Source organism: Hyperolius riggenbachi, chromosome 11 (genome assembly GCF_040937935.1).
Source record: "Hyperolius riggenbachi isolate aHypRig1 chromosome 11, aHypRig1.pri, whole genome shotgun sequence".
NCBI classification, from domain to species: domain Eukaryota; kingdom Metazoa; phylum Chordata; class Amphibia; order Anura; family Hyperoliidae; genus Hyperolius; species Hyperolius riggenbachi.
The window spans coordinates 142,226,581-142,247,862 of NC_090656.1; the positions used below are offsets into that span (position 1 = coordinate 142,226,581).

General features: G+C 42.4%; 1 protein-coding gene across 1 annotated transcript in view; it reads left to right on the plus strand.

The window, feature by feature from the left end:
* LOC137538816 (ribosomal protein S6 kinase alpha-5-like) overlaps positions 1-21,282 on the plus strand; it is a 332,016-nt gene that overhangs the window by 77,930 nt on the left and 232,804 nt on the right. The window contains exon 5 of the mRNA XM_068261164.1: positions 4,551-4,658. Within this exon, the coding sequence (XP_068117265.1) occupies positions 4,551-4,658 (108 nt within the window). The remainder of the gene's footprint in view (positions 1-4,550; positions 4,659-21,282) is intronic.

A 21,282-nucleotide genomic window follows, 5' to 3' on the forward strand; every position in this document is an offset into this window, starting at 1 on the left:
TCCAGAATCTTTCTGATAAAGAAACCCACAGGGAAGTTCAGAATGATCTTGAACTTGAAGCCGTTGAACCCCTTCATAAAATACGAAAGGTTCAGGATGGAGACTGTGTTTACCATGAGGAATCTACTAAACTTGAATGTATTCATGGTAAACATAGATCTCACAGATGCTTACTGGCATGTGCCAATAAATCAAAGATCCCAAAGATACCTAAGATTCAGCATCCAAGAGACGCATGGAGTAAAACATTATCAATTCTTGTGCCTCCCGTTTGGGATCTCGTCAGCACCGAGAAAATTCACAAAAGTGATGGCAGAATTAGTGGGCAAGTTGCACCTCCAGAAGATTACAATTATTCCATACCTAGACGATTTGCTGGTGGTGGCAGACAATGCAGTTCTTCTGGAAAGAGATACCAAGGTGGTAATAAAGCAGCTAGAGGATGCAGGTTGTTTAGTCAACTATCAAAAATCCAATCTGATTCCCTTCACGGGTAATCCAGTTTCTGGGTTTTACAGTGAACTCTCCTCTACAAAAACTATTACCAGAAGAAAAAGTGGAAAAAATACAGTCCACAGTAGCCAACTTTCTGTAAGCAGACATGATCTTGGTGCGTCAAATAATGAGTCTCATAGGTCTTCTGACTTCCACAGCACCAGCAATATTCTGGGCAGTGGCCCATGTAAGAGTGCTGCAAAACTGGTTACTGGAAAAATGGAACAAAAAACAGGATTCTTTGGAAGAAATCCTAATTCCAGAATTAGTAAAATAATCTCTAATCTGGTGGATGGTAAGAGGAAATCAACAGGAAGGGAGACTTTGGAGACTTCCAATTACAAAGATAATAACTACAGATGCAAGTCTGATAGGTTGGGGTGCCCACGCGGATGGTTTATATCTACAGGGGACATGGTCAAACCACATAATGCAAGAATCGTCCCAACTACAGAGAATTAAAAGCAGTACAGATGGCTTTGTGCCAAACAGCGGAAAAACTAACTGGTCATCACGTACAGATACAGTCAGACAACATCGCAGTTGTATCTTATGTCAACAGACAAGGAGGAACAAGAGCCAGAAACCTATTAGATCTATCTCTCAAGATTCTAGCCTGGGCAATGGCGAATTTACTATCAATATCAGCCATTCATCTAAAAGGGACACTAAACACAATGGCAGACTTGCTGAGCGGACAAAGGGCCTTTCTCCACTACCTTGCGATTTGATTCTGATCGCAAATCGCAAGGCACATTAAACTAATGGAAACTGCAGCAGCAATTTCCATTAGTGCAATCCGATTGGGATGCGATTTTGGTCAAAACGCGATCGTCATCCTGCCACGTTTTGGATGCGATTGAGCTTTACTATACTTAGTATAGTATCGCAATTGCATGGTGGAAATTGAAACGTGATCGCATTTCATAGTGGAAAAGAGCCCAAAGGGAAGTGCCGGGCCGAGGCATAGGCTGGAGAGGCTCCAGCCTCAGGGCGCAGTGTAGAAGGGGGCGCACAACACATTCTGCTGTCATTCCCAATTGTGTTTGAAGCAGAAAGAAATAAGAAAAGGGCATACATAACAGTGACTGCAAGCCAGATAACTAGAGATTAAGGTGTTGGGGAGGTTGGGGGCTCTGGGGCACCTATTAGTCTAATAGCAATCAGTGTGTGACGGCTGGGGTGGGAGGGATGGAGGGGCGCACTTCGCTTTCTCAGCCTTGGGTGCTGAAGGACCTTGTCCCGGCTCTGCCAAAGGGTGTCGAACTCAGAGTTGAGGCTCAATCCAGAGCTATTCAGGGCAATAACAAGCAATTGGGATCATCCAGAAATAGATCTATTCACCATGATAAAGAACACCCAATGCAGGAAATTATTTTCTCTAGATCCTGTAGGAGCATGGGGGATAGATGCGCTGGCACAAGTATGGGACTTCAGAGTGGCTTATGCATTTCCACCGATCCCATTGATTCCCTTGCTTCTGCAAAAGATAAAATTATCAAGAATGTCTTTAATACTAGTAGCCCCAGACTGTCCGAAATGGTCATGGTATCCGCTGCTCCTGTCTATGGTAAAAAGAGATCCGTGGCCACTTCCACAAAATAATCTATTGTTCGATCAAGAGGAACGCAGATGGATAGAGATTCCAAATCTACGTCTAACAGCGTGGTTTCTGAGGGGGACATTTTAAGAGCCAAGGGCCTTTCCAGTAGAGTCATTAAAACCATTCTAAATAGCAGAAAAAAAAGGTAACGATCTATTTATGCTAAGTATTGGAAGACTTTCCTATCATGGAAGGAGAATTTTAAACAAGATAATATAGCGACTATCCTTGAATTCCTGCAGGATGGGATAGATAAAGGAATGGCACTGAGTACTATGAAGGTACAAGTAGCAGTGTTGTCAGTGTTTCTGGATAAGAGACTGGCAACGGATCCGTTGATTATGAGATTCTTCAAATCAGTACAAAGATCAAAACCAATTATTAAAAAGTTATATCCAAAATGGGATTTGTCTTTAGTTCTTAACGCTCTGATGGAAAAGCCATTCGAACCATTACAAGAAGTTTCATTAAAATATTTAACAATAAAAACTATATTTTTAGTTGCAATAACCTCAGCAAGGAGAATTGGGGAACTAGAAGCACTCAGTTCTGAGGAAAGTTTTTGTTTAATTTTTGAAGATGGGGTGATACTGAGGATGGTAGCGGAATTCCTACCGAAAGTATCATCAATTGCCAATAGAAGCCAAGAAATTATATTGCCTTTTTGTGTTTTTCTCATTCAAAGGAAAAGTGGCACATGTTAGATGTAAGAAGATGTCTTTTGACGTACCGAGAAAGAGTTAAGAAACTCAGGAAGTCAACATGTCTATTCATCAACTCTCAGGAGGTAGAGTTGGAGAAAAGACGAAAAAAGCCTCATTAGCAAGATAATTAAAAGTATGTATTGCGGAAGCTTATAAAAATAAGGGTCTACCGTTACCGAAAAATATTACAGCACATTCGGCTAGATCCATGGCAACAACCTGGGCCTATAGGGCTGAGGCATCAGCATCACACATCTGTAAAGCTGCAACCTGGAAGAACATGAACACGTTCATAAAACACTACCGGTTGGATCTGATGTCAGCAGGAGAACAGTCCTTTGGAAGGAAAGTCCTGCTGCAAGCTGTGGTCCCTCCCTAAGGTGGGACATACTTGCTTATCATCTTAATGTCACTGTCCTGGAGGGTTAGATGAAAAAAACAGGATTAGGTCCTGGTAATTCTATTTTTAATAACCCTCCAGGACAGTCTTACTTCCAGCCCGTAAAACATCATGTATTTTGATGTGTGTGAAGAAATGTAAGGTATCTTATATACAAGGTTCAGGTCATTTAGCACAACTGAGGGGGGATAACTAGGGAACACATTTATAGGGCTCTCTTAGGTGTTTCTGGGGCGGAGCCCTAATCTCAATGTCACTGTCCTGGATTGTTATTAAAAATAGAATTACCAGGACCTAATCCTGGGTTTCAGCACTTTGCAACTGAAAAACTAGGTGAAAAAGTACTGTCAAAATCTTCTGAGTATTTTCTTGCTTGTTGGTGCCTTACAAGATATTTTTTGACAAGTTGTGAAAATATCACCTACCCGTGTTTCCCCAAAAATAAGACACTGTCTTATATTTTTTCCTCCAATAGATGTGCTAGGGCTTATTTTCGGGGATGTCTTATATTTTGAAGGGTATGTTAGTGTATGAGGTGTGTGGGGACGCTACATTAGTGTATGGGCATACACTATGATACCCTCTGCAACAAACCGATAAAAGGAGGTCCCTCAGATTGCTCTTTCTGCACTGTCACTACTGTACTGGAAGATATGGAGTGATGACCCATATACAGTGGTGTAGGTTATATGTTACTCCTGTGGGGAGACAGGAGGAGTGATCTGGATTGGTAACCAGGGATACAGGTTAGGTCAAAGCAATGCCACTATCCAGTGTCAGAGAGAGAGAAAAGGAGAGCGTACTCAGTGTGAGTTTGTAATCCCTGGCAAATCTGCCAGGGAAATATCTCACCTCCGACAGTTGGAGCAGGGGACTCAAGCAACGGAGCTCCTCTTGATCAGTCCTGGTCCAATAGTAGCAGTGAGAGGCACCACATTGAGCAGCTGCTGATTAGATGAAAGGCTGGAAAGATGCAGACAGTGTAATTGCTGAAAGCATGGGAGCGATGCCTGTGTTTGTAAAATACTGCTCTCTGTTAACTCAAAGCAATGGGTGTTGAGCAGGAGGAGATGGCAATCAGTGTATGAATGAAACCCAAAAGAGTCCGTGTTAATTGATGGGCATGTCTAAAAAGGAAGCAGCACACTGCAGCAGTATGTATGGAAGTACGGGATTGAAACATGGAAATGTCACTCACTATTAGAGCTAGGTCTTATTTTTGGGGTATGGCTTATTTTAGGGGAAATACGGTAGGAGAAAATGCAGGAGAAAAGGTGAATTGCATATGAGCCATAGTCTTAAATGAAATATTGACATGATCTTCTGACGCTTCATCTCTCCCTTTCAGTTGGGCATTGTATATCGTGACATCAAGCTGGAGAATATCTTACTGGACAGTGATGGCCATGTGGTTCTCACAGACTTTGGCCTGAGTAAGGAATTTATGTCTGAAGAGGTGAGAAGGCATTGGTTGGATACACAGCAATAGCTAACATTACACTTACAAGTTTGTGGTCATATCTTACTAGTTTGATGGGCTTGTTGCCAGTCTAAATATACCTGTTATATATTGAAATATTTTTCATTAAAGGAGTTATCAGGCCAAAAAAAAAAAAAAATGAGTTTCACTTACCTGGGGCTTCTACCAACCCCATGCAGCCATCCTGTGCCCTCATAGTCATTCACTGCTGCTCTGGTCCCCCTCCATCAGCTAGTTTAGTTTTTGCCGACCTCGGGGTTGGCGGGCCGCATTGCGTACATTGTTACGCATTCCCGCGGGTGCAGGAACATTAACACATACATTTTTACGCATTAGTGGTTCAACGCGTACATTTTTACGCTTTGAACCACTAACGCATAAAAATGTATGTGTTAATGTTCCTGCACCAGTGGGAATGCGTAAAAATGTGCGCAATGCGGCCCGTCGACCCCGAGGTCGGCAAAAACTAAACTAGCTGATGGAGGGGGACCAGAGCAGCAGCGAGTGACTATGAGGGCACAGGATGGCTGCATGGGGTTGGTAGAAGCCCCAGGTAAGTGAAACTCATTTTTTTTTTTTTTTTTTGCCTGATAACTCCTTTAAGTATTTTATGGAGATAAACTAGACAGAATTCTTGATTTACATATGACATGAAAAAAAAAATGGATCACTTGCAAATTTTATTAGTGTGCTGACCAATAATATCTTGACCGCTCCTTCCATTCATAATGTGTGTACATCTGACAAACAGAGTATGATAGTCAGTATGTTACAATGTGAGAATTTATGGGGAAGTTATGGGGGAATATGTATGACTCATTCATTGCCAATCAGAGTAAATGGGAGACATTAACAAGATACTGTATTGTGCAACATTCATATGTGGTAGAGTTTTTCTTAAAAAGGCCACTATGGCGAAAAATTGTAAATAATATGCAAACATAGACAAATAAGAAGTACGTTTTTTCCTGAGTAAAATGAGCCATAAATTACTTTTCTCCTATGTTGCTGTCACTTACAGTAGGTAGTAGAAATCTGACAGAAGTGACAGGTTTTGGACTAGTCCATCTCTTCATAGGAGATTCTCAGCAAGGCTTTCATTCTTTATAAAGATATTCCCTAAAAAAGATTTAAACAATGATGCTGGCCAGCTTCCCTGCTCGGTACACTTTTTTTGGCAGTTGGACAGAGCAACTGCCATTCACTAAAGGCTCATACACACATCAGACCATAGTCTTTTGAAAATGAAAGATTACAGACCAATTTTATCCCCTTCCATGTAGTATGAGAGCCATACCTTCACAGTCTTTTCTATGGAGCTGAACTCCCCATCAGTAAAAAATCTTTGCAAGATGCTGCACACAAAGATGCTGTACAGACACAAAAGATCAGTGTCTGCAAAAGATCTGTTCCTGCAAAATGCATTCATAGTCTATGATATCTGCAGATCATCATACACACCTTGTTTAACTGACATTCATCTGCAGATCAGACAATCATCTGCAGATCTGAAAATCCATCCTGGTGGATCTGATCTGCAGATGAATGTCTGTTAAGGTGTGTATGATGATCTGCAGATATCATAGACTATGAATGCATTTTGCAGGAACGGATCTTTGGCAGGAACAGATCTTTTGCAGATACTGATCTTTTGAATGTCTACAGCATCTTTGTGTGCAGCATCTTGCAAAGATTTCTGTCTGATGGGGAGTTCAGCTCCATAGAATAGACTGTGTAGGTATGGCTCTCATACTACATGGAAGGGGGTAAAATTGGTCTGTGATCTTTCATTTTCAAAAGGCTATGGTCTGATGTGTGTATGTGGCCTAAGAGCTTTTGAAAATAAATCCCTGAGAATCCCCTATGAAGAGATGGACTAGTCCGAAACCTGACACTTCTGTCAGATTTCTACTACCTACTGTAAGTGACAGCAACATAGGAGAAAAGTAATTTATGATTCATTTTATTCTGGAAAAAAATTACTTATTTATTAGTTTGCACATATTTTACAATTTAAATTTTTTTGCCATAGTGCCCCTTTAATAGGAATAAAACGCCTTGTACTGAAACAAGCTGAATCTTACACAACACTAAAAGTAATATTATTGGATCATTGGAACAGTTATCAAAACTAATACAAGGAGAATTGGGGCAAATCTGAGGCAGAACACTTGATTTGGGCCTCTGCTCCATTTTTGCACCAGCTGTGCTTCTTGCACTGGTTTTAACCGTTTCAGCCCGTGGGGATTTTTTGCCTTATGCATCAGAGCAATTTTCACCTCCCATTCATTCGCTAATAACTTTATCACTACTTAACACAATATATTGATCTCTATCTTGTTTTTTCCGCCACTAATTAGGCTTTCTTTGCGTGGAACATTTTGCTAAGAATTATTTTTTTATAAATGCATTTTAACAGGTTTAATAAGAAAAAAATGGAAAAAGTTCATTATTTCTCAGTTTTCGTCCAGCTTTAAAATAATCCACGCTACCATAATTAAAACGTATGTATTTTATTTGCCCGTTTGTCTCGGTTATGACACCATTTAAATTTTGTCCCTATCACAATGTATGGCGCCAATATTTTATTTGAAAATAAAGGTGCATTTTTTCCGTTTTGCGTCCATCACTATTTACAAGCTTATAAATAGCTTAATAAAAGTGCCCCATTGCCTTTAATTATTACCTTGTATGTAAATTTGGTTTAGTTTTTATCTTTGCTTGTTCATTTCAATGCCTTTTTTTTCAACCACTCCTCTGTTATTACCATTTTTGATTTATAAAGCACCAATATATTTCGTGGCACTGTACAAAGTAAGAAACAAATGGTACATAATAATGCAGACAATGGTAAACATCAAATATAGATGCTGGTACAAAATGCAGAATTGGTACAAAATGCAGAATTGGTAGACATAGTAATTACAGTGACAAATTAAACATGCAATATTATTCAGGTGGCAGGTGCGCTCCTCTTGCAAGGAGTACAGAAAATATAAACAACCTTTTCCAAAATTACAGTTTTAAACAATCCTGGATCGCTTTGTAAAGGGTTGGATGACCCCCAGAAAAATTATTATAAATCTAATACATAAGCGATCTACAGTACACACACACAGGGGATACATGTAGTTACTAAATCCAAGTCAGTAGTCCAATATATCTTCTAAAAACCAGATAATATAATCATCAATAATCCCCATAAAAAGAGAGAAAACAAAGAATGCATATAGTGAAGTCCCATTAGCACATTTGCAATTATATACATTGAGTCCTGCAGACTCCCGTGATGGTGTATTACACACAGCTCCTCCACCAATTTTTGAGCAAACAATTGCGCTCACTAGATTATGTTGCTGACCAATCACAGACAACTCAAAACGCTCCTGTATGAAACCATATACGATCTACCAACTCTCCTCTTCATTGGCTATTGATCCTCGAAATCCCACAGCGATGTATATAGGGGAATAAACATAAAGATATATAGTGTAACACCTTCAGGGTTCAAACCACGAGACACCTCTGTGAAGCATGCCTATGATGCAATCACCCACTCTGTGAAGAAACCACCTTCAACCACAATAAAAGCACAACACTGCGCTCACTGGATATCCTTGCTGACCTCTTACAGACCAGCTCATATAGCTTGTATATATTCCGATGGGCTTTGGCTGCCTTGCTCAATTGTACACCTTAAACTCAAAACAGGGCTTCCATAGCGTAAAAACCTTTAATATCTCTTAAAAAGTAAAAGTAGTGCACTTACAAACATCTTAGAATATGCGCATATATGTAAAGTCAACTCGTGCAGAGTTCCTGGCGTCTCATCCGTCTCCGGCCGTAGATCCACCCTACCGGTCTCGTCAATAATGATTCATCAGGGGCTGTGGTTACAGAGCTGGGGTGACGCCTTAAATAGTACTTTCACAATCCTTTCTCAGATACTTACTAAACAAAGTATTTCTATCTTTAAAAACCCTTTTCATATCACTCTGTCTTAAAATCACCTTCTGGGCCAAATATTTACAAAATATGAACAATTGAGGCAAGATCGCTGCAGGTTTCCATAAACTACATTACCCATAAAGCCTCAGCGTCCACATGATGCTTCTTGACCAATAGGGGACCGTGCGCCGACAGACTGGAATTCTCGCACGGTTTGCCTCTCACATATCATGAAGCCGTGTTTTCCCATATACAGAGCACCCACGTGACCCGGCTACGTTTGCCCCACCTGCCCATGACACATCTCACACTATGTACTCAATTGAGGCGGCGTTAACAAAAATTCAAACCGACCTACCTTGTACGGGTATGGTCCATCCGTTGACATAGCAACCGTGAATAGATTGTTACACACATTGTCTAGCCTATATCGCTACATTCCCGCAATAAACCCCCTTTAAAATAACTAACCCCTACTTTCCTCCAAGTGATCCTTCCAAGGAAGGGAGAATTTTTTATATGTGTGTGCAAGTCACACTATGACCAACCTCACACTGGAAGTCTACAGCGATCTTGGTTGCCCATACACATACAATCTTACATAATACATCCTATTACCCTCCTCTCTATCAACCTTACATGTGTAGTGAAAAAATAATTATAATACTCAAAATGTAACCCTTTTCTCCATCAATCATCTGAAATAAAACAATATCTAAATCCACATTCAACCCCCATGGTTGTGAAATTTTAATTTCATATATCCATTTTGTTTCTAAACGAGAGATCTCTCTAATCTGATGGCACCCTCTCCATCTGTGAGTGAGTTTCTGTATACCACAGAAATGCATTTGGGAAGGGTCGCAATTATGTTTCTCTGCAAAATGTCGTGATACGCTGTGCCCACCATATCCTTTTATTATATTATTGATATGTTCTCCAATACGAGTTTTCAATTGTCTTTTCGTCCTTCCCACATACTGCAGCCCACACGGGCAGCATATCAGGTATACCACGTGTGTGCTGCAGCAGTGAATGAATTCCCTAATACCAAACCTTCTACCTGTGACATGGGAAGTGACATTGTTTGTTCTTACCCCTGCCGCTCTCTCACACATAGAACATTGCCTGCAGGGAAAAAACCCTATCTGCCGCACCATATCAGTGATGCACCTAATCTTTGGGCCCTCTATATATGGTTTCACCAAGCTTTTCTGTAGGTTATCTGATCTTCTGTATATAAAGCGTGGTAACGGCGGCAGTTCTCTACCTAGCACAGGATCATTTTTAAGGACATGCCATTTTTTTCTGAAAATCCCTTCAATTTCTTTATATTCTGAATTAAAATCCAATAGTATGGAATAATCATAATTCCCATTGACTTTCTGTCACGGAACAGCCGTGAGAAACGCAGACGAATCGGGAAGATTCGCGCAGTCGATTTTCTGATTGCTTCCTGATTGGACTGCGCAGTCACTGCAGCAGTCAGAATGACATTCCTTCTTTTAAAAGACAGCTTGTTTTCCTAACACCAAATGGCAGGGCCATTCAGGCACTTTCTCAGAGGAAGTGCCCAGGCACTCAGCTGTGTACAGGGCCCTCCTAAATCAAGTTTTCACACCTCAGGGTTGACAGAAACTCATCAAGTGGATCTTACTGTAGCCAAGCTGGCACCATTCTCAGCAGGAATTGTCATGTGAGCTCTGAGCTGAGGAGTTCAAAGGCCCAACAAGCTCTCCAGTTGGCAACTTGAAACTCCTGCTGAACTGTTAGTTATAAGATAAATCATAAAGTGCTATATTTGTCATATTTCCTGTGTTGCAAGGCTGCCAGGCCCTCCAAACTCGCAGAGTGTGTCGAACCTTGCCTGATGCTGGTACTGAGAAGGTTTCAGAACATTCTGAGTTATGGGCTGTTAGGCAGTTAGAAAGTGACCTGGTGATACCCCCGGGGTCCTACCCCTCGTGTTTTGTATCATTGTGCTGGATAAATGCAGACTGACCTGAAAATGCTATTAAATCTGCCCTGACCTGTACGGTTCTGTGAGATAGAGTCCATATACGGTTGGATATGATTTTTGGTTCCCAGTAGAAGGGGGAGGGCTCATCTCATGTTCTAAGGGGGTGTGTGGTTCCCACCCTCACTCCCTCCTACTGTGTCAGGGGTATAAAAATGGCAGAGGACCCAAAATCAATGTCCTCCACTTTGAAACATCATCCCAGTTACATCCTTGCCAGCTTGAGGACATGCTGGCATCCGGCTTGTTTGGACTTTGACACTGAGTCCTCCACTCTGAAACCAAGGACTTAGCATTTCTTTTTCCAGAAAGGACATATTTCACCTGACCTTAAGTATACGTATTTTCTTCCATTTTTATTTTCATACTGGCTACTAGGGATGCACGATTTTAGCTAAAAATTGAAATTGTGATTTTTCTCTCAAAAATTGTGGTTTTGATTTTTTTTTCAAAGAGGATGTTACCCACAACATGGAGTACTTAGAATGTACCATTTTACAATAAAGGGGTAGATGCTGAAAGAATGTTGGATAGCAGTTCTCTAGAATACACATCAATACAGCAAAGCATACTGTCCTCATCAGGATATATGTTACCTCCAGACAGGGCGCGATCTCTTTTCAAGCTGGATTTTCATGTCCTTCTGACATGTGACACGGAGGCCGGTCATTGGGACGGATCAGTGCAGAGAGACTCTTGCTGGAGCTGCTCATGGATTCTTAGCATCCGCCTACCGTTGCGCCGAGGAGATCCAGTGATTGGGCAGAAGCAGTGCATATTTATGATCGTTAATGAGCGGGGCAGCAGGGGGCGGATCCACTCGAGCGAGCGGCACACAGCTTCACCAATTGCTGGATAGCGATGGAATGACTGCAGCGGTAGGCGGAGCTGTACAAAGCGTACAGCTCCGCCTACTGCTGCAGTCATTCCATCGCAGCAATTGGTGAAGCTGTGTGCCGCTCACTCGAGTGGATCTGCCCCCCGGTGCCCGGCTTATTAACCATAATAAATATTCACTGCTTCTGCCCAATCGGCACAGCGGTAAGCGGGCCAAGCGTACAGACAGCGTACAGACAGCGGGCGGCTGTCTGAAAACCGAGGAGAGTGACGATCACCAGATCGTCTCCACACGAACCGCGGTTTTGGTTTAAAACTGAAAAACCGTGCAGCCCTACTGGCTACTAATGTCTCTATAATTGTTGATTTTAATGATTTTCTGTATATATTAATTATTTATATTGCATTAATAATAAACAACTAAAAAGTTGTTTTATTTGTTCAGCTACACCTGCTATTCAGCCACACAAAAAGAATTCTAGCTTCTGAAGATCGCTACTGAGAATTGTTATTAGTCAGAACAGGGTGTGTTTTAACCATTTTCCTGCAGGTCTTAGAGACAGTCAGTGGGCTTCTCTATCCCATGGTAACAGAGATGGTGGCAGCCTAATATTTTGTGTTTAATAGATCGCATGCCTCCCTCTGGTCTGTCTGCTGCCAAATTTTCAGCGGTTTCTGCACACCAATTGCATCCACAGATTGCATGGTCTGTGTAACCGATTGGAAGGCATTGTGCGGTCTGGCCACTAGGGGGCGTGTGACACTTTCCTCTCCCTATCTTCCAACAAATCCACTGCCCAGGGATTCCCTAGGGTGGCTGGATGCTAGTTCTGCACGCTGTGGGTAGCACAGATCGCTACCCACAGCGTGCAGTCAGGCATCCAGCCATCCTGAGGAATCCCTCTGATGAGAAAAAAATGCAGCCGGCGGGGCAGAGAATCAGGAAATCTCCCTGTCGGCATGGACGAGCTCAGCTCGTCATTAACGTTATTTGCAATTATTATTTGCTTTTGCTGGACGAGCTCAGCTCGTCCATACTGCCAGGGTGGTTAAGGCCCCCTATTCCGCTGACGATGGGCCTACTTGGTGGGCAAATAGGATCTGTATGTATTTTGGGATTAAGGTACATCACAGGTATACTAGGAGCATCAATCATGAGATACTTAATTTCCCCGTCCTCCAAAATACCTCTATCTAGGCCTCGTCTGAGAATTCCTCTTAATTCCGCTTTATATAGTTGGATCACCTCTCAGTTTTTTGTATGTTTGCACATCATTGAGGATCTTTTTCATTTCTGACTTCTACTGTTCCGTATGCATGATGACCACCCCCCACCTTTATCACCTTATGAGCACTTCTTTCTTTCTGCTTAATTCTTTAATATTATCAATTTCAGCTTTATTATATTTCACTGTCAATGATTCCAATACATTTAAAACAACATTCTTAAACACCTGTATGGTACTGTCTTTCTGTGTATCTGGGGGGTTGAATGTGGATCTGTTTCTAAATTCTGAATGGATAAACCCATCATCACAACCACTTCTGTTAGATCTACTGCATTTAGGATAGTGGTAGTGCAGAATACTCATTATGGAGATGTTTAATATCTGTAATAGAGGTGTTATTGACCTAGATAAAGTATTTCTTAAAGAACCTGACCCTTACCAGTTGAGTCTGGAGGGGATGTTTAGGCAATTGCAAGGCTCCAAGGATCCATGATTAAAGAGACCAATGTGCGCAAGTTTAAAGTATATCCGGGAGGAAATTGTCCCTAAGCGATTTAGGTGGGATGTTATGGCACATGATGTGAAGAAAATGACAAGGAATGGGGGGAATATCTTGACACGTGCGGGACAGGGTTACTGAAAATATTAGCAAAGCGGAAACAGAGAAGATTAGAGAGGTTGGGTGCAGAGATTGAAGGATTGAAGAATAGATTCGAAATTTTATAAAGAAGCGGAGGATTTCCAACAATATGCAGATACCCTAACAAACAATGTCTAAAAAAATGAGAAAGAAACAAGTGAGGTACGTATAAACAGATTTCAGTATGATTGGCAGGAATACAAGCAAAAAACTCCCTATAAGTAGCAAGTTGAGCAACAGAAACGTAAATCGCAGGAAACAGAGGCTAAAGAAACCCCCAAGTATATTAGACCTATAGCCCCCCAAAGCCAGAATGGTGGCCAACAAATGGGAGAAGGTGCTCATGACCCTAATGTGGGAGGGAATAGAGGTGGGGCGAGACCCAAATATCTACCATATAGTTATGGGGAAAATGAGGGGTACAATCGAGGGACCCCTAAGAGGAATATTCCACAATAAAAAGATAGAAGATTCCCCCCAATAGAAAGTGAATATGAACAAGAAATGAGTTATAAGAAACCAGGAGGATGGGAGCAACCCAGATATCATAGGGGATATATCCGCCCACTAACCACCCCCAAGGCCACCGCCCCATTGGCAGAGGAGGACCTTCCCAATTCAGGGGCAATAACTATATGCCACACAGCCCACAAGAAAGAGGGAAACAATGGGATGTGAGAGATACACCGCTGCCCTCTTAAGGTAGCCATACACTGGTCAATTTGCCATCAGATTCGACCAACAGATAGATCCCTCTCTGATCGAATCTGATCAGAGAGGGATCGTATGGCTGCTTTTACTGCAAACAGATTGTGAACCGATTTCAGCCTGAAACAGATTCACCATCTGCTGAGCTGTCGCCTGTCCCCCCCCGCATACATTACCTGAAGTCTGGTCCCGGGCATCTTCTCCGCATCACCTCCCGGCTGGCATCTTCTCCGCATCACCTTCCGCATCACAACATCCTGCATCCGCGTATAACTTTGTCACTCCAGTGACAGCGGAAGTTCAAATAGAGCGCCCTCTATTTGTACTTCCGCTGTCACTGCAGTGACACAGGAAGTTATACACGGATGCCGTGATGCGGAAGATGATGCGGAGAAGATGCCAGCCGGAAGGCGGGAGGTGATGCGGAGAAGATGCCGGGAGCCAGCTTCAGGTAATGTATACCTGCGTCGATCGTACGCCGCTAGCGATGCGCTCCCTACCCGTGGGGGATCGACGGTAATTTCCCGCACGGAGCAATCGACGGGATCGATCTATTTAGCGTGAACAATGTGACAGCAGATTCGATCCCAGTGATCGAATCTGCTGTCGATCGGCGGGTAATCGGCCTAGTGTATGGCCAGCTTTACAATCTGTATGAGCCCCTTGAATCTAAAGGTGGCCATACACTCGTTAGATTAGCAGCAGATAGATCATTAGATAGATTTTCTGATCTATCTGATGTGTTTAGGAATTTTTTTTTCTAGGAACAGATTTCCAATAGATTTCAGTATGAAATATATTGAAAATCGATCTGATGGCATTTTTTGCCATCACATTTCCATTAGGTCCAATGCAAATTGATAAGCAATCTCATCAGATCAACCTAGATTTTCCAGCATGTCAGATCGATTGAAATCGATCGAAATTGGCTGCAAATCGATTGATCGGGCGATATTTCGATCGATCGGCCGCTAATCGGCTGAGTGTATGGGCCCCTTAAGACTGCAGAAACTATTCACCATCATTTTTTGGGGGGAGGAGATCCAAGAGATCAGTGGGGGGGGGGAGATATACTACAACCCCAGGTCAGTAAGGAAAAGAGGCATAGAAGAGGCAGACCGGAGGGAGAATTGAAAAAAAGAAAAAATTAATGGACAAGGTATATTCAATATCAGTGGAGTGCCTTTGACCAAACGAGATTCGAATTTTAGATTAAGGGCTCAAATATGCCCCTTAACAGGGGGTAAATAAATTCAATACCTTTATTGACGTTAACAAGTATGTTAGAAAACTGAATGTTAAAAAATACTTCCTTGCCAAAGAAGGGCAAACTAGTAGATCTAACAGAGGTGGTTGTAATGATGAGTTTATCCATTCAGGATGTAGAAACAGATCCACATTCAACCCCCCAGATACACAAAGACAGTACCATACAGGTGTTTAAGAATGTTGTTTTAAATGAATTGGAATCATTGAAGGTGAAATATAATAAAGCTGAAATTGATAAAGAATTAAGCAGAAAGAAAGAAGTGCTCATAAGGCCAGCTGATAAAGGTGGGGGGTGGTCATCATGCATACGGAACAGTATAAGTCAGAAATGGAAAAGATGATGTGCAAACAAAAAACTGAGAGGTGATCCAACTCACTTATATAAAGAGGAGTTCTCAGATGAGGCCTAGATAGAGGTATTTTGGAGGACGGGGAATTTAAGTATATCATGATTGATGCCCCTAGGATACCTGTGATGTACCTTAATCCCAAAATACATAAAGATCCTATTTGCCCACCAGGGTTTTATTACAATTAATTTATTACAATTCTGCCTCACCCACAACTATTTCTGGTACAGCAGCAGTTTTTACCTTGAGACATTAGGATGTGCTATGGGCGCAAAATTTGCACCCAGTGTGGCAAATATTTCTATGAATCAATCGGAAAATGTTTTGATGAAAAGAGAAAGTGAACAGGTCCGTCATTGGAAACGTTATATTGATGACCTGTTTTGGATCTGGGAAGGGGATGAGCTATACTTGGATTGGCTAAATGACAACCCTTTGGGTATGAAATGGACAGCAGAGTGGGATTCACGGGAAATCCATTTTTTGGATGTTGTTTTGATTAATAGGGATGGGGTTATGGGTACAAAAACCTTTTACAAAAAAACTGACAGGAATGCATACATCCCGATGAGTGGTTGCCACTACCCTAAGTGGCTTGGCAACATCCTAAAAGGCCAATTTTGCAGAATAAAAAGAAATTGCACGGATCATAATGTACTGAGCGCACTCAAGATGGCAGCCTCTCTTTTTACCTGCTCCACACCTTGTCTCGGCTCTCGGAAGCATTAATCACATATATGCACAGAAGGAACAAAAATACTTAGAGATTCCGCACCATGAAATCTCTGGCTACAACTGGAACCTTCTGGGAAACGTGGAAGATTATGGATGGCTAAGTTACAAGCTGGATTGTACTCACCATCAAAGTCCTGTGTAGCTGACCTTGGTTTTGGAGTCCTGCATGGGATTGGGAAGCTGATAATCCACACAAACAAACAAAAGCCTTCTCTACTCCTACAAGGGCACACAATGTGATAGGATTTCTCCACCAGGATACTCCTGAGGTCCACAGCTTCAAACAAACCAACACATCAAAAAAGCATGTTCATGCAACACAGCATGCAGATCTCCTACATTCCCAAGTCCTCTTCCCAAGGTAAGGGAATTCATCCTCCTTCCCCAAACACCAGTAATATCTTCCAGCTGGCACCCGTTTTTTGCAGACTGTACAAATACTTAAATGCATTCAGAGGCTGAAATTATATTGACTCCATTGCCTTTCTAAGTGAACCTTAGTAGGCCCCATGTTTCTGCATATCAATGGAATTTTCACACCTCCCCTATTTGATTCACAAGGCCAGCAGTTTGCTTTTGTCTACCCCCACTGATAAACAACAACAATCAAAGGAAGAGCTTACTTAACCCATTCCTTCCCAAAGAGCATTGTTAATCTATACAGCCAGCATCTTACTATCTCTCAGGCCATCAAGAGCTGCATCTCACATTTCGGAAAAAACAAGCTAATTTGCTGCAATCTCTAGGGATTTTAAATAAAACGCACAGAGGAAAAAAAGGTGGCCAGGCCCATTAAAAATACCACACTCAGACTCAGTCCAACTTCAGGGACCCAGGCCCATTCAAGGGAAAGAAGGCGCTCCACAGGCTCCAAACTTGCGTTTGACTTCTTTATTCGAGCAACAGCTGTTGCTCGAATAAAGAAGTCAAAGCAAGTTTGGAGCCTGTGGAGTGCCTTCTGCTACTTATTGGATAAGTTGTTGCTTTGCAGGGGTGGTGTACCTGCAGGAGAGGAGCACCGGCTGTTGCTACCTGGCCAAGGGATAGCAGAGGTGAGACTCATAGGTGCTTAAGATTGAACCATTCAAGGGAAAGAACTTTCCAGCGATCTCCAGTGATGTGTACTGGAAATCAGAGGCTGAAAGTAGCAGAAGTTACCATGTCCCTAGTCAGAGATGCAGTAACACCCCGGCAGTGAACCCAGTCGCCAATGCTAAGCCCCATGCAGTCACGGCATTGCTCTGCAATGCCCGCTCTATAAACAATAAGACAGCCATTATTGCGGACCTTATTCAGACATGCGATTTTTCATGCATCACTGAAACCTGGATTGATGCCAATGCGGGCCCCACATTGGAAGCAACCATCCCATACAATTACTCAGTCCTAAGTGAGGGAAGACGAGACCGCAGAGGAGGGGGTGTAGCAATTTGTGGCAAAACAACTCTGCAGCTCAGAGCCCTGAATGTTGGCTCAACAAAGTCTTTTGAATGTATAGGTGCCCAGATCTCAGCTGGTAAAGGCTTCAAAATTTTAGTGGTTTATCGTCCCCCCGGAGATGCTGACCCATTCCTACAGGAATTCTCAGAACTTCTGGCAATGCTAATTCTGTCTTATCCGAGATGGATCATCCTTGGTGACTTTAACGTCTGGGCTGATGACACTCAATCACAAAATGCAAATGAACTAATAAATCTCATGGGTGGACTAGGCTTCACACAAGTTGTAAAATCTGCTACCCACAGAGGAGGGCATACGCTAGACTTACTGTTCCACCTTGGAATGGACATTAGTAACATAACAGTAACCCCAGTGGTGTGGTCAGACCATCACATAATACAGTTTACTATTGAACATCACCCTATCAAGCAGCTCCCTAAAGAAACAATCAAAATCCGTCCCCTGAATAAATTAACACCGGAGAGGATAACTGCCAACCTGAATTTTACAAATCTGCTCCACAGTCAAATGGACCCGAACACTCTAGTAACCCAGTACAACAACACGATATATGAAACACTTGACAGTATTGCCCCATGGCGCACCAAATCAGCAACCAAAAAGCAGAAAGCTAATTGGTTTGACAAAACCATCATGGATCTAAAAAAGAAAGGGTGCAGACTTGAAAGACAGTGGCGTAAATCAGGGTCTGAGGAGCACAAATCTAGCCTAATTCAACACCTCAGACAATACCAACAAGCAATAACCAAGAAAAAATCAGACTTTATCTCGCACAAAATATCTACAGCCAACAACAGAGCTGGTCAACTCTTCCACACAGTGGAATCACTCTGCAATCCTTCCTGCCTAAAAGCCCCAACCACATTCTCCAGGGAAAGGTGTGAAGAATTCTCTGCCTTCTTCACAAACAAGGTGTCTACCATCCGTGCCAGCATTACACCAACATCAATTAACCACTGGACTTTGCATCTGCCTACTACCGTACCACCATGGCAAGTCTTTGACACTCTGAGTGAAGAAGATTTTGGAATTCTCATTCAAAGTCTCCGCCCCACTACCTGCGACCTGGATCCTGGCCCAACTGGATCCTTAATGCAGTGCCCAGAGCTGATCAGGCCAGCACTTCACAAAATCACTCAGTGCTCCTTGCAAAGTGGACTTTTCCCAGAAGAACTAAAGAAAGCAATCATAAAACCCCTCTTGAAGAAACCATCACTAGATCCTGATTCTGTAACCAACTACAGACCTGTTGCGAACTTACCATTCCTATCAAAAGTCATCGAGAAAGTAGTCGCCAACCAGCTGGAAGCCAGGCTTACAGATAACAACATCTTTGATACTTTTCAGTCAGGATTCAGGAAAAGGCACAACACTGAAACAGCATTAGTCCGAGTAATGAATGATCTACTTACTGCAAGGGACAAGGGTAATTGCTCAATTTTGATGTTTCTTGACTTGTCTGCAGAATTTGATACTGTGGATCATGAAATACTAATCCAGCGACTAAAGAATTACTGTGGCCTAAGGGGTACTGTTCTTAGCTGGTTTCAGACCTTCCTATCTGGCAGGACACAGCAAGTATGTCTGGGCACACACTACTCTAATCCAGTGCCACTTCCCTATGGAGTTCCACAGGGTTCTGTACTATCACCATTACTCTTTGCAGTCTACATGCTCCCACTGGGCAAAATAATCCAGAACTATGGCCTAGGATACCATTGTTATGCAGTCGACACACAACTGTATCTGTCCTTCAAGCCTGGCACCCAAGACCCATCAGCATCCATAAATGCGTGTCTAGTGGATTTACAAAATTGGATGAACACCAGCTGGCTGAGGCTGAACGCTGACAAAACAGAGGTGTTGGTGGTAGGTGGTCCACACATGATGGATAAAGTTCAAACCGCTCACCACCTCAAACTAGCAATTGGGGGAGATACTGTACAGTATAAAGACTCTGTGCGAAACCTTGGGGTGATCCTGGATGGAAATCTAAAACTCAAACAGCAGATATCAGCTGTCGTCAAGTCTTCCTTCTTCCATCTAAGAAATATAGCGAAAATCAAACACCTTATCCCAGCTGAAGACCTACCTGCCCTGGTTCATGCATTTGTATCCTCCCGCCTAGACTACTGCAACGCCCTGTTCATCGGATCTACAGATAAGGCTCTGCGCCCCTTACAGCTAGTACAGAATGCTGCAGCCAGACTCCTAGCCAATGCCCCCCGCAGCTCACACATCACCCCAGTACTGCAAACTCTTCACTGGTTGCCAGTAAAATGGAGAATCAATTTTAAGATCTGCCTGCTGACATTCAAGGCTCTACACCACATGGGACTCAAATACATAACGGATCTATTGGAACTTTATGCCCCTCCACGCACCCTCCGCTCTGCCAACAAGATGAAGCTGATTATTCCCAGGATACACTTAACATTTGGTGCTCGGGCCTTTTCCTATGCAGCCCCTACTCTATTGAACTCACTTCCACAATCAGTACGAGAGGCTCCTTCTCTGGACAGCTTTAAAAAAAGGCTAAAAACTCATCTCTTTTCCCTAGCCTTTGAGACTGCATAATGCAGGGTCACAGCGCTTTGAGTCCCCAGGGAGAAAAGCGCTATATAAATATTATTATTGTTGTTGTTGTTGTTGTTGTTATTATATAACACAAGTGAACACTCTACTTGACCGTTTTGTAGACAAGGGTTATAATAGGAGACAGCTGGAGTGGACAGCCAAGGAAGTCCAGCAAAAAGAAAGGAAGGAATTGTTGGAAGATAGGGAGAGGAAAGTCAATGGGAATTATGATTATTCCATATTATTGGATTTTAATTCAGAATATAAAGAAATTGAAGGGATTTTCAGAAAAAAATGGCATGTCCTTAAAAATGATCCTGTGCTAGGTAGAGAACTGCTGCCGTTACCACGTTTCATATACAGAAGAACAGATAACCTACAGAAAAGCTTGGTGAAACTATATATAGAGGGCCCAAAGATTAGGGGCATCACTGATATGGTGGGGCAGATAGGGTTTTTCCCTGCAGGCAATGTTCTACGTGGGGTAAGAACAAACAATGTCACTTCCCATGTCACAGGTAGAAGGTTTGGTATTAGGGAATTCATTCACTGCTGCAGCACACACGTGGTATACCTGATATGCTGCCCGTGTGGGCTGCAGTATGTGGGAAGGACGAAAAGACAATTGAAAACTCGTATTGGAGAACATATCAATAATATAATAAAAGGATATGGTGGGCACAGCGTATCACGACATTTTGCAGAGAAACATAATTGCGACCCTTCCCAAATGCATTTCTGTGGTATACAGAAACTCACTCACAGATGGAGAGGGTGCCATAAGATTAGAGAGATCTCTCGTTTAGAAACAAAATGGATATATGAAATT